This window comes from Gopherus flavomarginatus, chromosome 11, assembly GCF_025201925.1.
Source record: "Gopherus flavomarginatus isolate rGopFla2 chromosome 11, rGopFla2.mat.asm, whole genome shotgun sequence".
Classification (NCBI taxonomy): Eukaryota; Metazoa; Chordata; order Testudines; family Testudinidae; genus Gopherus; species Gopherus flavomarginatus.
The window spans coordinates 52385203-52402042 of record NC_066627.1 but is presented as its reverse complement, the minus strand read 5'-3'; the positions used below and the strand labels follow the sequence as shown (position 1 = coordinate 52402042).

Below are 16840 nucleotides of genomic sequence, written 5' to 3'. Positions count from 1 at the left end.
TTAGGAATGTCTATTAATATCAGATGGAGCCCAGCCCAGCTGCTCCCATCACTCGGAGCTGGGACCAGTGCACCCTGGACTCTGGCCCCACTCCTGCCTCCTCGGGCTATGGGCTCTGGCCTCAGTGGCCACCCAGGGCTGGAGGAGGCTCAGCCCTTAGGCAGCATCTACCCTAAAGCCTGAGAACCACTGCTGGTTTGAGAGGGCCTGGAGCCACCTTTCCCTCCCACAAGGAGGCCGCGCCCTTCTCTGCCCTTAGCAGGGTGGGGGCCTAGGAAATGGACAGGGCAAACTGGCCTCCAGCTCCACTAACCCGGCAGGGATCAAGCACAGGTTCCGTGTCAGATGCAGGTTGATTCCCCTCAGAGGGAAGCTCTGTGCCCTCCCCCAGGAACCACAGGGGCTTGGTGCACGCAAAGGGGGGAGGGGGAGCAGGAACAGAGAGAAGGGGGGTGGACTCGCTGATGACGACCCTGCTTCCAGAGTAACACACTTGCTGATGCCCAAAGCGTCACACACCTGGGCACTGACTGTGCGGTTCCCAGCCTTGCAGTGCCCCGGGAAGTTTCCCTCAGCCTGCAGCCAGCATGGACCGTTTGTGCCCCCTCTGCTCTCAGTCATGGCTGTATACATGGTATCCACTCCAGGGTCTGGAATGGCCTGGCCAGGACAGTCTGGGCTCCAAGCAGCCATTTCTGGCCCTGGCCATTCCCATGGGCCCCCAGGGCTGGAGGGGGACTGGGGTTCCCCTTCTTTTGCTATTGCTGTGTTCCCAAGGACAGCACCCTTCCCTACATCCCAGATGGGTGGGAAACCGGATCCCCATGTAAACAGGAAAGTGATGACAGGAGAGCTCCAGAGGGTGCCAGGAATCTGAGCCTCCATGCAGGACAGGGCTATCTAGCCGGGGCTCCCAGCCTCTCCTCCAGCCCTGTAGTGATGGTTCCCCTCCCCAAGCAGCCTGCATATGGGTTCAGTCCTCTCCTCTGGCCTGTGCTGCTGCCCCCTCCTGGAGAAAGGATTAGGAAGATGCTGTGAATGCAGCTCCCTGGGTGGATGAGAAAATCCAGGCCTGGCTCTTCTCCCAAGGGCTGTGCTCAACTGTGGAGTGGATGGGCTTGGCAATGCCAGAAGCAAGCAAGGGTCACATGGCATCCTCCTCCCCTCCTTGGACTGAACCCTGGGCACTTTGCTGGCACTTGCCATCCATGGTGCTGTGACAGTGCCTCCAGGCACAGTTGGTGCTACAACGGGACCCAGCGCTGGACAACTGTCATGCCTGGCCCTTTGGCCACCATGCCGGGGCCACTTGGAGCCAAGCTGGTCCCATCCCCTCTTTCTCCAGGCCAGTCTTTCAGTGCAGGGCGTTTCACTCCCCGGGCGCAGAGCCAGGTGGGTTCCTGCTGCTCCTTGTGCTCTCCAGCCGGAGGCTTCTTGGGGTGAGATGTTTGGAGGACAGTCAGGATGGGCTCTGGCCCCAGCGTGAGGAGCCAGTTCCTGGAATGCAGGCAAAGGAGCCATGGGGCTGAGGAAGCGCTGGAGCTGGGGAAAGACAGGACAATGCAGGGACATCTGAGAACTGGGGGTGAGGGGGCTAGAAACAAGGAATAAACTCAGCCCCCCAAATAGCTGTAGACTTTGGCTGGCAGGAACCCCAGAGCATCTGGAAAGAGAGATAAACACACCAAGCCACATGTCCCAGCTGGGTTGGAGATGAGCCAGTCATGGGACAGTGGCACCTAGGAAAGGAGGCAGGCTGAAGGCTGGGCAGGGGCAGGGGCAGAGCGTGTGGCATGGCATGATTTGGCCTGGTGCAGAGTGGCTGCTTCTGCCACTCGGGGGCCTGGAGCTCACAGGGGTTCCTGAGCTTATAGCACAAAAGCAGGAGACGTTCTTGGCCTGGGACGGGGAGCAGGCGACTTCCTCCTTCCCCAATTCGACCGCGCCTTCCCCTGCCCCACCCCCTCTGCACTCCCCAGCCTGGGGGCCCATATGGAAGTCACCCTCCTTGCCGTGCTGAAGGCAATAGGTCGGTCCCCCCCTCGCCCCCTTTCTCGGGTGGCCGTGGGCTCTTCCTTGTCAGGCTGGCTGGCCCTGGCTCCGGGACGCCAGCTGGCTCTAGCTGGAGCCCCCTCCCTCCTGGGCCAGCCCACGGCAGGTGCTTAGCCCATGCAGGAGGGAGAAGCCAAGTCTCCAGTGTTCGGCTCCCTGGAAGGGTCGAATTCCTCGCTCGACTCCCTGACCTGCTCCTAATCCCCACAACTTGGCCAATCAAGCTTTTGCTAAATTAGGTAAAATGGCCCTGCCACCAATCAGGGGGCGAGGGCTAACGGGAGGCAGCTGATAGGCTGTTGTGGGAGCAGCACCCGGTGACACCCAATGGTGTGGTGCTGGGAGGCAGCGTGCTGGGCGAGGACAGTACAAATTGGGGGGCCAGGGGTGGAGGGGAAGCTCCTGGGGTCTGTGTGTTGCAGGTCGTGGTGACTCTGGTCTGTGGGCTCTGCGGGGTGACCAGCCAGCATGGTAAGAGCCTGTGTGGGAATGGCCTGGCAGCCGATGGAGCAGCGTGGGGCCAGGCCCTGCAGGAGGCCCCCCTACAGCAGGGGCCAAGGGCTTGTGCTTTCAGAGTCTGATGTCCGGGAGCAGGAGCTGGGCTGGACTGTGGGGGCATGTGTGCGTGGTGGAGGCACGTTCCCCCGGTGGGAGATGGCCAGCTCAGGCCCATTGGAGAGGCTGGCACAGGAGCCACGGGACGGTCAAGTCCTGCAGGGCAGCGGTTATGCTTCAGGAGATGCCACTGCCCATGGGATCATGCACGCGGGCGACAGCGCTGAGCACAGGGCGGCTCCCAATCAGAGCGTTACCAGGGCTGACGTCGGTTGGGCTGGTTGTATGAGATGAAGGAGGATTGAGGCGGTAGGGCCAAGGTGCCTGTGGGGGATGTGCTGGTGGTGGGGGAGCATTTAGGAAAACAAGGTGATGATGCTGTGATTTGCAGAGTTGTCCCATACTGCCCCCCCCGCCCCTGAATAGTGCTGAGCCAGGGGTGTGGAACAGGGCACGGGTTCTAAGGGGTCAGGAGGGCTGGGTGAAGAATGGGCAGGGGCTGCTCCCATCTCACTCAGCCGAGAGAGGAAGCCCTGAGGCAGCCCCTGTCCTGCACAGGGACCCTGGCGTCCTAGCATCCAGTCACTTGGGTGGGTCAGTGCTGCACTGGGGGGCAGGAGGCTGCGTTTCGGCTCCAAGGAAGTGGAGGTCTGGCTGGGATTCAGGAGCAGCATTGAGCACAGGCTGGCCAGTAAGCTGAGCTCTGAGTCATAAGACACCCGTCTGCAGGCCTGCAAGCTCCCGCCAGCTGCTTCGGCCTGGCCCTCAAGGAGTAACTCAATCCGATTCCCAACAGGTGCGTGGGCCTGGCGTCCCGCTGCTCCCCTAAAAGGGAGCTGAGTCTCTGCTAAGAATAGACGCACACGTCCAGATCTGGGAACGCCAAGCACGCAGGTCCTGCTGCTGGTGTCGATGGAGCAGCCTGGCCTGGGCTAGTGAGAGCTGGGAGCCGGGCGCTCAGGCTCATGCCCAGCCTCGAGGCTGCTCCCCCCAATCCCAATGACCCAGAGAGGGAGAGGACTCTGGGGTGGGGGGGGGGGACATGACCATGTGCACCAGCAGGGCAAAGGATTGTGGGAAGTGGGGGAGCTGCCCCTGGACCTAAGCCTGAGAGCAGGTCATGGCAAGGAGGGACCCAGGTTCCAGCAGCAGCAAGTAGCCATGAGTGGCCTGTTCACGCAGGCCCCTCCCCATGGCCTGCAGGATCTCGGAGCCAGCCACAGAGCTCACCAGATGCTCGGCAGGTCAGATGGGGCCTCCCCGCGGAGGTTGGCTGGGGACCTCCCAGGACGGTGCACAGCTAACAATGCTTGTGAAGTGCTGATAGTCCGTGTAAATCACGTATGTAACCCGCCCACGCCTGCCTTTCCCTGGCACACGCCCTGCACCCAGGGCCACGGGATGTCCATGGACCCTGGTGAGCAGTGGCCTGGGTGGCAGGTGCTCTGTGGCAGGGCTCTGGGACGTGCGACCGAGCCCAGAGTGCATGGCTCTGAGCTCAGGTGCTGGGGGTGGCTGGCAGTGCTCAGGCTTGGGGTCTGGGTGGCTCAGGGACCCCCCTTGCTTGCACCCTGCTGCAGAGAGGGGACAGACCTGGCAGCTCCCTGCCTGCTGTGAGAAGAGGTGGCAAGGCCCGGGCTGGAGCTCTGGGTGAGCAGCTGTTTGGTTTGCCTTGCAGACGACGGACCAGCAGGCAGAAGCGCGGTCCTTCCTCAGCGAGGAAATGATTGCGGGTGAGTGTAACCGAGCCCCTCTGGGCACAGGGCAGGAGGGGCTGTCAGAGCTCCCCGCAGAGAGGGGAAAGGACAGGAGCTGCTGACCCAGGGTGACTCTGAAGGGGGACCTGCCCCCAGGACTCCCCCAGGACCTGCTCTCTCCTGGGAAGGGAAGAGGGTGATAGACCTGACCAGCACATCCTACTCCCAAGCCTGGGAGGGCACTGGGCTGTCTCCACGGCTGTGCCCACCCCTCGGTACCTGGGGGATGCCAGGGGCTCCGAGCCAAGCAGCACTGGCCATGCCAATGGGCGCTGAGGATCGTTCTGCTAACTCAGCCCTGTCCTGCAGAGTTCAAGGCCGCCTTCGACATGTTCGACGCGGACGGCGGCGGGGACATCAGCACCAAGGAGCTGGGCACCGTCATGCGCATGCTGGGGCAGACTCCCACCAAGGAGGAGCTGGATGCCATCATTGAGGAGGTGGATGAAGATGGTGAGCAGTGTCTTCCTCTTGGACCAGTCGCTGGGGATGGGGCCGGGGCTGGCGGTTCCTGACCTTGGGGCGGCTTCTTCCCGCAGGCAGTGGCACCATTGACTTCGAAGAGTTCCTGGTCATGATGGTGCGGCAGATGAAGGAGGATGCCAAGGGCAAGTCGGAGGAGGAGCTGGCAGAGTGCTTCCGCGTCTTCGACAAGTGAGTCAGCATGGCCTGGGCCCAGCCCCACCGGCCTGGCTCGGGGGACACGCATCTCCCCCTGCGCAGATGGGGGCGGAGACCTGCAGTGGAGCCCAGCTCAGCTCCACGTGGGGGGTTCACATCACTGCTGAATTCTTCTGAGTCCTGCTGCCCCCGCAGGCTGCAGGAAGGTCCCTGGCCCAGTGGCCATTAACCAGGCTGCCTCCCCCATGGCCACCGACCTCTATCCCCTGAGTGATGTTGCTGCCTCTCTCTCAGCCCAGGGGATGCCCATCTCTGCCCCAAGTTCCCTCTGAGCCTGAGTCATCCAGGCTTCTGCGTTGGCTGCTAGAGCAGGGGCCAGGCTGGGGGCCCAGAGTCCCCTGCAGCCCCTGCTCTCCGCCCGCCCGGCCGGCCCCGCTCAGAGCCGCATGCCCTCCCCCACAGGAACGCAGATGGGTACCTCGATGCCGAGGAGCTGACCGAGATTTTCCGAGCCTCTGGGGAGAGCGTGACTGAGGAGGAGATTGAGGAGCTCATGAAAGACGGGGACAAAAACAATGATGGACGCATCGACTTTGATGGTGAGGACCAGGGCTCCCTCACCCAGGCTTTGTGGGGCTGCCCAGAAGGATCTGTGCTCAGAGCTCTCCTAAGTCCCAAGAGCTCCATCTCCCCAACTTCTCCACTGAGCTGAGGGATGTCACAGCTGGGTGCCGGGGCCAGGGTACCTGATAGTCCAGCGCATGGGGATGTTTGTGAGTGTTGTGCTGCATGATGGGTGTGGTGCTGTCACAGAGTCCCCGGGCAATGCTCTGGACTGCTCCCCACAAAGCCGGTCAGGACTTTGGGGAGCCTCCTCTCCCTTGGAGCAGACATTCTGCAGGGCAAGAAGTTCACACGTCTTCACCTCCTGGGTCTCTCCTTGGAGCATTCAGCATCCTCTGCCCCTCTGGGTGCTTCCCAGAGCGAGTCCACCCAGGTGGGGTCCTGGGGAAGCCAGAGGGTCCTGCACCCCCACTTTGCAGTCAAACGTGACTCTCAGCCATCCAGTAACACAGAGGTTTATTCGATGACAGGAACAATCTAAAACAGAGCTTGTAGGTACACAGAACGGGATCCCTCAGCCACGTCCATTCTGGGGCCCAGTGAGCCAGACCACTCCATCTGCCCTCACTTCCCGTCCCCAGCCAGCCCCAAACTGAAACCCCCTTCAGCCCCTCCTCTCTGGCCTTTGTCTCTTTCCTAGGCCAGGAGGTCACCTGACCTCTTTGTTCTCCCACACCTTTAGCATCCCCTTGCAATGGGGAAGGGCCCGGGCCACTAGTTGCCAGGAGACAGAGTGTCGGCCAGAAACTGAGGCCCCCACACAGTATTCAGAGGAGCCATTAAGAATGGTCCCATTTTGTCACAGGTGCACCCCCACCACCCCCAACCCAGCCCCTGAGCTCCCAGCAACCCCTCCCCAGCCCCCACGCCCCCCGGCACTGACCAGGTGTCTGGCTGCTTGTCTGCAGAGTTCCTGAAGATGATGGAAGGTGTGCAGTAAAGGACCGATGTTCCTGCAAGCCAGGCCCTGCTCCATGGCCGCACAGCCAAGCCAAGCCCACTTTGGGAGCAGCCTCCAGCCAGAGCACCTGGTCTCCCCTGCCCTGTGAAGCGCTCACTTTGTACTGTTCCACTGCTCCCTGAGACTGGCTCCCTTGTGGCCGTGCCCCAGGGCTGGTGGGCTGTGGACTCACCTCTCACATGGCTGGAAAGAGCCTTTCCCCCATCTGTAAACGCTGTGTATAGTACTGAAGCCTCATTAAAAGGGTCAAAGGTTTGAACCTGCTGGAGCCTGGATTCTAGCTGGCTCTGATATGGGGAGTGGAGCGGGCGGGGGACCCTCTGGCCAGAGACCTCAGCACAGGCAACCAGGGAGGAGTCTGCAGGAAGCAGGTGGGGGGATGTGGGCATGACACTGAAGGAGCTGTCTGGGCCTCGGCGCATGTCACTGGAGTTGGGGCAGGGAAGGGGAGGAGGGGGGAGTGTTGCCAGGGCCTGGGGTGCGTATGAGCACGTGTGGCCGGTCCAGCCCTCCTACAGCGCTTGGTAACCGCTCAGAGCAGCACCTGGCGCACCACTCAGCAAGAAGGGCCATTGTGCCCCACACTGCTGCCATCTCCTGACAAGTGGCCCCTGCCCCCAGGCTTGCAGCCTGGGTTAGTGCCAGGCAGGCACAGGTCACAGAAGCAGTGGTCTCAGCTGGGCTGCCTGTGCACGCAGGGAGCAGCTGGGCTCATGCTGACTGGGGGGCCCAGGGGGTTGCACTCTGGGCTGCCTTTCCCACATGGCCACTGGGGACCAGGCCAGCAGTGAGCTCAGATTTTCCGCAGGGGAGGAGCTCGCTCACTGGCAGCTCTCTGCACCTCACGGGGGCTGTGGTGCAGGAACCAAGCAGCAACCCAGGCCCTCCCTTGTGGGGCTGCAGGGTCAGCCGGAGGGGCAGGGCCCGGGACCAGGGCACCACCGAGGAATCCCTTTACCTCAGGGCAGGACTGGCCCACAGGGCACAGGGGCTGGGAACATGGGGGCGCTGTTACTCTGGGGGGTGAGTCACACTGAGCCCCTCCAAGCCAGGGACCTCGGCAGCCATCACTAGCCTGGCATAGCAGAGAAGCTGCATGGTGACCGCACGTCAGGGTCCCCTCTGCTCTCCCTTCCAGGAACAGCTTCTGCTCCACTCACCAGAGCCATCACAGCTCGGGCTGCCGGCCCCACCCCAAGGAGGCTTGGGCCAGCCCCTGTGCTGCAGGGCCACATGCACGACCATGGCCCAGGCAGCGGGGCACTGCCTCCCCACAGGAGGGGCTTCATGCTTTAGAGGATCACTTTCAACAGCCCCTTAATCATTCAGGGTGAGGCGGGAGACAGCCAGACTGGGGCAGGCCCTGGGCCAGGGGTCTGGGCCTGCTGCCCATAGCGATGCCCCCTGAACCCATCAGCAGGTGGGATCCCACAACCAGGGAGCCTGGAGCCACAAGCACAGGCCACGGCAGCCCAAGACACATTCCCAGCTAGGAGAAGATGCAACTTTGGGAGCCCGCCAAGCCAGGACTCCCCCTCCGGCCTCCTGGGCTAAACCCACCCATGGAAAACAGCGAGGCAGCGCCATGCCCAGTGGTGCCTCTTGGCTGCCTGCCTAGACCTGCTGCAGCTCCCCTGGGACCCCAGAGCCCGCCCCTAACAATCTGCCTCAGGCTCAGCCTGGCCCGGGCAGAGGAGACTCCAGTACGGAGAGGGGAGCGAGGGAGCGGGCTGTGGCGGCGCCGACAGCCAGAGTTTGCAGGACTGGCAGCACTGGCTCAGGCCTGTTCCCACCGAGAGAACTGCATAGCATTGCGGTGACAGGACTGGTGCTGGTGCGTGGGAGAGTCCGGCTCCTCCAGGGTGCCGACAGCTTCGGCACAGGCCGCCTTTCCATTTGGAGAACAGCTGGAGCTGACAAGAGGGGTCCTTCATCACAGACAACAGCAGGCCCCAGCCTGCACGAGGCCCCGAGTGGATGAGAGAGCCCTTTGGGGCACAGCCCCCCTGGCTACACCCAGGTGTGGAGGACCCCACGTCGACAGCAGGCCCCAGCACCAGCCTGCTGTGCAGCCCAGCCCACCGGCTGGTGCCGCGTCCCCATCCACCAGCAGGCACTGGAGCAAGGCACGCACAGCTGAGGCCCTGGTGGAGCAGGTCCTGGCTGGGCTGCATGGGGGGCTGGAGAGGGAGCACCCAGCAGCAGGGTCCCTTCCCTGGCAGATGTCCCACGTGCCCGACTCCCACAACATGGGGGAGGTGAAGAGGGAGTGTGAAGCCACCTACACCTCCCTGAGCACAGTCATTGTGTGGCACAGACAGCTGGCGCTGCAGCTGGGGGCTATGGCTGACTCGCCCCGGCTGCGGGAGGAGCTGCAGGAGCGGAGCAAGGAGGCGCACGAGCTCAGCAAGGGTAAGGAACTGAGCCCAGCCCGTTATCACCTGGTGACTGCCTGCCAGGAGCAGGGCAACGGGGACAGGGAGCGGGGATGAAGCCATGCTGTCCTGCCTGTGGCTGCCCCACGGCCAATGCTCCCAGCTGAAGGGCACAGGAGCGCCCAGTCCAGCCCAGCCCCTGGGTGCTCACTGCACAGGGGCTGTGCACTGGGCACCTGTTCTTCCCCAGGTCTGGGGCTACAGCACTCGCACAGCTGGGGCTGGTCTAGCAGAGCACACAGACCACCCTGCCCATGGCCAGCTCCTGCTTTCCTCTGCATTCAAATGGGAGCCGGCTCCCGAGGCCCACCTCCCTCTTGTCCCGCATCTTCTGCCCCAGAGCCAGGACTGTCACTAGCCGCAGTAATGGGCAGTTCTGAGAGCCACTGCCTTGTCCCCCTGGAGAGTAACAGCCAGCTCCCATTTCCAGGTAAGGGAGCTCCTTGAGCTCAGGTGGGGCATTGATCCAGGGCTCATCCCTCTGGGGGCCGTGGGGAGGTTGTTTAATCTCCTCCCACTGCCCCTCACCCCATTAGACCTGCCTGGCAGCTGGGAGCAGAGTTCTCTGCCTGTGAGGGTGTGCATGGGACCACAGCCCTGGGTGAGAACACACCACGTGGCTGTCTTGGGCAAGGCCACTGGACAAGCACACGGCTGGCACTCAGGGCTCACAGTTTGGCCCTCAGGATATTCTCAGCTGGCTTACTGCTAGGGCAGCCGTTTGGTTACCTTCCACTCGAGCCCATCCGGTGCTGTGCTCTGCTCTGCTCGCTTCCCTCCCAGGGATGGTAACACTGATTGCATGTCTCCCTGCAGGCCTGTGGAACATGCTTCTAGCCAGGCTGAGGCAGCCCCTGGCCAGCCCAGAGGAGCGGCAGGAGCTGGAGAGGCTGTGGGTGCTGTCCCTGTCAGCTCTGGAGCTCTTCCACCAACACCTGCACAGGGCCCATAATCTCTGCCAACTCTTCCCCCTGCAGGGGCAGGGGGTGCAGCTGCTGAGCACTGGAGTCACAGGGAAGGCCACAGATGGAGGGCACAAGCCCTGGAGGAGGCCAAGCCGCAAGGGTGCCAGGAGCACAGAGCAGCTAGGTGCTGCCCCTGGCCTGGAGGAGCAGATTGAGCATGTGGGGACCATGCTGCTGGAGATGGAGACCAGAGTCAATGTCCCTGTCTGGACAGTGGAGGCCACAGAAGAGGCCGGGGCTGAAAGCAGCTTGGCCTTTGAGGCAGAGGGGTCGTGCAGCGAGAGACAGGCTGCAGAGGAGGCAGGTGGCCCAGGGTGCTGTGGGCAGCGTCAGGGCTGGCCTGCACTCTGCTGCACATTGTCATGACCAGCCCCCCATGCAAAGGGGCAGGACTTTGCTTGCCCAAGAGAAGACCCAGAACAGGGACCCTCGGCCCCAGCAGTCCAGAAAGGCAAGTTTCTTTGAGCACATGGGGTCCAGCGGGGAAAACCAGGAAGAGGTGCTCTAGCTTGGGGTAGGAACAGGTTGGCTGAGGGCTCCCCTGCCAGCAGGGCAGTCAACTCAGCGAGCACGTAGGACAGCGGTGGCAAGGTAGGGGAGCACTGCAGGGTGGTGAAGAGCCCCCCGGCCCTGGAGGGAGTCACGGCAGAGGAGACTGTTGGGGGATTAATAAACCCCGTTGTTCTCCCACTTGTGTTCGTTCCCTGTAGAGCCTGCGAAGTGCCCCTGCCCCAGGGAACCATTTCCACACCCACAGCAGTGGTGGTGATGGAGGTGCCTGGAGGTCAGAGAGATCTGGGCTTGGAATCCCCACCTGCTGGTGTGACTGGCCCCAGGTGGCAGGAGATCAGCAGCTGAGAGCTGCCTCAAGCCAGGCCCTCTTGGTTCTAAGTGCCCTGAGCTCAGTTCCATGGCACCCTGGCCAGAGAGGGTCACCGCAGCCCAAGACACCACCCAGCCAAATGCAAGTACTATGATCTGGGCAAAACCAAAGTTAAAAAACGAGAGTTTATTTATATAGTAACCATGGGTTCCACCTGCAGAATTAATTTAAAAACAGCGTATGATACAGAGTCCTGTACAGAGCAGTCAGAGGACAGTTCCAGAGAGCAGACAGGGACAGACAGACAAAGAGCTGCAGCTTGGACAGGCATCAGGTCTCCTGGTTCTTCACCTGCTTTGCGTATGTTTCCTGCAGGTATTTCTTGAAGGCTGGGGAGGGAGGGGAGAGCTGTTGGAGAGGGGCAGACTCTGCAGGAGACCACAGAGGGGTTCACCCTGGGCTCTCTCCACTCAGGCTAATGTAGCTCCTGCAGCTGGCGAGAGGAAGTCACCCTCCTCTACTGGGCCAGAGCTCAGCAATGAAGCCAGGTGGCCAAGTCCCAGGCCTCCCATCAGGTACCGTCCCTGGGGAGGGTGATTGTTACCCAGACAGGTCTGAAGGCAGCTGTCCTCCTCTCTATGCCTAGGCGCTGGAGGGCAGCTGTAAGCCTGTGCTGGGCCTGTAGGCAGCTCAGCCAGGAGTAACCCAGAGCCATGGTGCCTAATGGACCCCGATGCGAGACACTCACCTGCTTGGTTCTTCCAGAGTTCGGCCGCATGTGTGTTCAGGGGGCTCTCAACGTTCGGCTCTGAGGATTGGGAGATGTGAGGGGAGGGGGTCAGTGTGAGGATAGAGGAGGCTGCCTGTTTCTTACACAGCAACGCACTCACCCTACTCCATAAGAACGGCCATACTGGGTCAGACCAAGGGTCCATCTACCCCAGTATCCTGTCTGCCGACAGTGCCCCAGAGGGAAGGAACAGAACAGGGAATCATCAAGTGATCCATCCTCTGTCACTTATTCCCAGCTCCTGGCAAACAGAGATTAGGGACACCATTCCTACCCATCCTGGCTAATAGCCATTGATGGACCTGTCCTCCATGAACTTATCTAGTTCTTTTTTGAACCCTGTTATAGTTTTGGCCTCCACAACATCCTCTGGCAACAAGTTCCACAGGTTGACTGTGCATTGTGTGAAGAAATATGTTCTTTTGTTTTAAACCTGATGCCTATTAATTTCATTTGGTGACCTCTGGTTATTGTGTTATGAGAAGTAGTAAACAACACTTCCTTATCTACATCAGTCATGATTTTATAGACCTCAATCAGGTCTCCCTTTAGCCGTCTCTTTTCCAAGCTGAAAAGTGCTAGTCTTATTAATCTCTCCTCATATGGAAACCCTTCCATACCCCTAATCATTTCTGTTGCCCTTCTATGAACCTTTTCCAATTCCAATACATCTTTTCTGAGATGGGGCAACAACATCTGCACACAGTATTCAAGATGTGGGCATACCATGGATTTATATAGAGGCAACATGATATTTTCTGTCCTATTATCTATCCCTTCTTAATCATTCCCAGCATTCCGTTTGCATTTTTGACTGCTGCTGCACATTGAGTGGATGTTTTCAGAGAACTATCCATAATGATGCCAAGATCTCTGTGAGCAATAGCAGCTAATTAGACCCCATCATTGTATATGTATAGTTGGGATTATGTTTTCCAATGTGCATTACTTTGCATTTATCAACATTAAACTTCATCTGCTATTTTGCTGCTCAGTTACCCAGTTTTGAGAGATCCTTTTGTAGCTCTTCACAGTCTGCCTGGAACTTAACTATCTTGAGCAGTTTTGTATCATATGCAAATTTTGCCACCTCACTGTTTACCCCTTTTTTCCAGATCATTTATGAATATGCTGAATAGGACTGGATTCAGTACAGATCCCTGGGGGACACCACTATTTACCTCTCCATTCTGAAAACTGACCATTTATTCCTACCCCTTGTTTCCTATCTTTTAACCAGTTACCAATCCATATGTTATGCTGGGATTTAGAATAATAGAATATTAGAGACCTCAGGAGATCATCTAGTCCAATCCCCTGCTCAAGGCAGGACCAATCTCCAACTAAATCATCCCAGCCAGGGCTTTGTCAAGCTGGGCCTTAAAAATCTCTAAGGAAGGAGATTCCGCCACCTCCCTAGGTAACCCATTCCAGTGCTTCACCACCTTCCTAGTGAAACAGTGTTTCCTGATATCCAATCTGGACCTCCCCTACTGCAACTTGAGACCATTGCTTCTTGTTCTGTCATCTGCCACCACTGAGAACAGCTGAGCTCCATCCTCTTTGGAACCCTCCTTCAGGTAGTTGAAGGTTGCTATCAAATCCTCCCTCACTCTTCTCTTCTGCAGACTAAATAACCCCAGTTCCCTCAGCCTCTTCTTGTAAATCATGTGCCTCAGCCCCCTAATCATTTTCATTGCCCTCCACTGGCCTCTCTCCAATTTTTCCACATCCCTTCTGTAGTCAGGGGACCAAAACTGGATGCAGTACTCCAGGTGTGGCCTCACCAGTGCCGAATAGAGGGGAATAATCACTTCCCTCGATCTGCTGGCAATGCTCCTACTAACTAACTTCTTGTTAACATCTGGAAATGCCTGAGAGAACCTTCCCTCTTATCCCATGGCAGCTTACTTTGCATAAGAGCCTTTGGTGAAGGATCTTGTCAAAGGCTTTCTGAACATTTAAGTACACTATATCCACTGGATTCCCTTGGTCCACATGCTTGTTGACCCCCTCAAAGAATTCTAGCAGATTGCTGAGGCATGATTTCTCTTTTCTAAAACCATGTTGACTCTTCCTCAACAAATTATGTTCATCTATATGTCTGACAATAAATATTGTTCTTTATTATAGTTTCAGCCAGTTTGCTCAGTACTAAATTCAGGCTTACAGGCCTGTAATTGCCAGGATCACCTCTGGAACCCTTTTAAAAAATTAGTGTCATATTAGCTCTCTGCCAGTCATCTGGTACAGAAGCTGATTTAATGATAGGTTACAGACTAGTTAGTAGTTCTGCAATTTCACATTTGAGTTCCTTCAGAACTCTTGGGTGAAAACCACTTGGTTCTGGTGACATATTACTATTTAATTTACCAGTCTGTTCCAAAACCTCCTCTAATGAAACGTCAATCTGGAACAGTTCCTCAGATCTGTCACCTAAAGAGAATGGCTCAGGTTGGGAATCTCCCTCACATCCTCAGCCATGAAAACCGATGCAAAGAATTAATTTAGTTTCTCTGCAACGTCCTCATCTCCTTGAGTGCTCCTTTGGCATTTCCATCATCCAGTGGCACCACTGGTTGTTTAGCACCAGTGTTTAGCACATGCTCCCCACATAATGCCCTCCTCCCCGGCTCACACCCCAGCCTGCTCGCTGTCCTCTGTAGCTGTCATTCTATTTGTATCATGGTAGCACCTAGGAACCCAGGTCTGGACAAAGCCATGAAGGCCTTGTACAAACCTAACAAAAGAGCAGTCCCTGCCCCAGGGAGCTGACCTGACAGTCCCAGTATCAGATGAGACAAGAGATGGAGGTGCACAAGGAAATGATGAAGCAATCAATACTGGTCAGCTGATGGGCCAGCCCGGGACAAGAACATGCGTTGGGTGAGCAAGGAGAGCGAGAAGAGGCTGCCCAGGGACTCAGAGCCACAGGACACCCTGGGGATCCCCAGGCAGCCTCACCTCCCAGCAGGCTCTGAATGGACAGCAGGATCGTCCGGACGTCGTAGAGCGCAGACCACTTGTCCTTGAGGATGTCCAGGCAGATATTGCCCTGCGTGTCCACGTTGGGGTGGTAGCAGGGGGTGAGGAACTTGACAGTGGGGGCATTGTAGGGATACCCGTCGGGGAACTCCAGGGAGAGCTTATACCTCAGCTCCTCGTACACCTGGGCAGGGAGGCAGGAAGTAGCGAGTTAGCCTGAGGGACCCAGGCAGGCCGGGCAGACACACGGGGCCCCACTGCACAGCCCGGAGCAGCAGGCTCGCCCGTGCCCCCTCGGCCCCTCGCTCACCGTCCCAGCGGCGCCATCGATGGTCCCGATCCAGCGGAAGAGATTGTCGGACTCGGGGAAGGCGGAGATCCCTTTGTCGCCGGCCATCTGCGCAGGGACGGGACCCGGGTTAGGAGCCAGCGAGCGCCCCGGCCCGGCCCCACCCTCCGCCGCCCCCCCCAGGGCGGGCCTGGGGCCACCCTGCCCCGCGGGACCGGCCGAGACCCGCCCCGGCCCAGCCCCAGCGCCAGCCACTCACCATCAGCGCCATCAGCTCCTGCTGCAGCCTGCGGGGACGGAGGGGGCAGGTCAGTGGGGGGCGGCCCGCAGCTCCCCGGCCCAGGCCCCGCCCGGCCCGCAACTCCCCGGCCCCGGCCCCGGCCCGACCGGCCCGGCCCGCAGCTCCCCGGCCCCGGCCCCGGCCCGACCGGCCCCTCCCGCCCCGCAGCTCCCCGGCCCAGGCCCGACCGACCCCGACCCCGGCCCCTCCCGGCCCGCAGCTCCCTGGCCCCGGCCCCGGCCCCAACCGACCCCGGCCCCTCCCGCCCCGCAGCTCCCCGGCCCGCAGCTCCCCGGCCCAGCCCCTCCCGGCCCGCAGCTCCCCGGCCCCTCCCGGCCCGCAACTCCCCGGCCCCTCCCGGCCCGCAGCTCCCCGGCCCGCAGCTCCCCGGCCCGACTGACCCGCAGCTCCCCGGCCCCGGCCCCGATCGATCCCGCCCCGCAGCTCCCCGGCCCGACTGACCCGCAGCTCCCCGGCCCGACTGACCCGCAGCTCCCCGGCCCCGCCCGGCCCCTCCCGCTCACCGCTTCCCCACGGAGCCGCGGGCCGCGCTGCCGCCGGGCTCGGCCCCCTTGCGGGCGGCGCTGGGGCGAGCCGCGGGGTCCGCGTTCTGCGAGGCCATAGCAGCGCTACTTGGCCCCGCCCGCGTTCCCGCGGCCGCTCGCTCCCGCTCCAGCGTTTGAAACGGACCTCAGCCCCCTCAGCCAATCAGCAGACCGTTTTTTTTGATTCAGCCAATCGCAGCACGACGGGGGCGCCCAGGCAACCGGCTTCCGGCCCATCGCCTCAGGATTGGCCCGGTGGAGCGTCAATTACCCAGGATTGGCTGTGAGTGGTGACGCGCACGAAAGTGGCCGAAGGCGGGGCAGGGCCCTTAAAGGGCCAGTAACCGGCAATCCAGCTGGGGCGGGGGGGTAACCCCAGCCTAGGGATAGGGTGACCAGGCCACAATGTGAAAAATGGGCACCGGGGGGGGGGGGGTAACAGGAGCCTATGTAAGAAAAAGCCCCAAGTGTTGGGACTGTCCCTATAAAATCAGGCCAGCCAGTCACCCTACCTAGGGACCAGGGCCGAGGGGCCCGGCTGCTGGGAGAGGCTCAGGCCAGCCCAGGGCTCCACCTTGCAGAGTGGGCCTGCACCGCCTGGCCTAGGCAGCTGAATGGGCCTTTGCACCTACAGCCTCCTCCACCCCTTGCAGCCAGCCCAGCCCCGCCCCAGGGAACACACACGTGTAACAAAGAAAACACCATGTGCCGTGTGCCAGAGAGCCCAGACTCTGCACCACAAGCAGCTTGTTTTCCATTGCAGCCTTTGAGTTCTCTATTCGGTAGCAAGCTCCACAAGGCAGAGATCCCCCCACGCTGCCTGGGCAGGGACTAGGGTGACCAGACAGCACATGTGAAAATTGGGAGGGGTGGGGGGGAGGATAATAGAAGCCTATATAAGAAAAAGACCCCCAAAGCAGGACCTATGGTCACCCTAGCAGGGACTTGCAGGAAAGCTCTGTGTACTTGAAAGCTTGTCTCTCTCCCCTCCAACTAAAGACATAACTTCATGCAGCTGGGCTCTGTGGAGCTACATGCAGATTGGGGTGCTGGATAAATCATCAGTCTATAAAATCACAGCTCCACAGAGGGGAGCCAGCTCGGCACAAACAGTAAGCAGACTCCAGCTTTCAATGACAGCAGCCGATAGATGCCAGC

General features: G+C 60.0%; 3 protein-coding genes across 4 annotated transcripts; 2 read left to right on the top strand and 1 right to left on the bottom strand.

Annotated features, from left to right (window-relative positions):
• Positions 1 to 2414: 2414 nt before the first annotated feature.
• TNNC2 (troponin C2, fast skeletal type) lies at positions 2415 to 6833 on the top strand. 2 transcript variants are annotated; one of them, XM_050917746.1, is made up of 6 exons: positions 2415 to 2523; positions 4286 to 4340; positions 4674 to 4817; positions 4904 to 5018; positions 5448 to 5584; positions 6518 to 6833. In XM_050917746.1, exons 1-6 carry the CDS (start codon positions 2521 to 2523, stop codon positions 6547 to 6549), a joined length of 486 nt encoding a protein of 161 aa, XP_050773703.1. In that variant the 5' UTR covers positions 2415 to 2520; the 3' UTR covers positions 6550 to 6833. The 2 variants fall into 2 exon arrangements, with proteins under 2 accessions (XP_050773703.1, XP_050773702.1); XM_050917745.1 differs by lacking the exon at positions 2415 to 2523 and adding an exon at positions 3754 to 3948.
• A 499-nt stretch (positions 6834 to 7332) lies between these two features.
• On the top strand, positions 7333 to 10864 carry LOC127031001 (regulator of G-protein signaling 9-binding protein-like). Its single transcript, XM_050917679.1, has 3 exons — positions 7333 to 7357; positions 8416 to 8982; positions 9822 to 10864. The coding sequence occupies exons 1-3, from the start codon at positions 7333 to 7335 to the stop codon at positions 10334 to 10336; spliced, it is 1107 nt and encodes a 368-aa protein (XP_050773636.1). The 3' UTR covers positions 10337 to 10864.
• Positions 10865 to 10960: 96 nt separating this feature from the next.
• UBE2C (ubiquitin conjugating enzyme E2 C) lies at positions 10961 to 15759 on the bottom strand. The gene is made up of 6 exons (XM_050917755.1): positions 15662 to 15759; positions 15117 to 15144; positions 14879 to 14965; positions 14548 to 14752; positions 11542 to 11601; positions 10961 to 11182 (listed from the first exon to the last, which is right to left on the bottom strand). The coding sequence occupies exons 1-6, from the start codon at positions 15757 to 15759 to the stop codon at positions 11124 to 11126; spliced, it is 537 nt and encodes a 178-aa protein (XP_050773712.1). The 3' UTR covers positions 10961 to 11123.
• Between the last annotated feature and the right edge of the window lie 1081 nt (positions 15760 to 16840).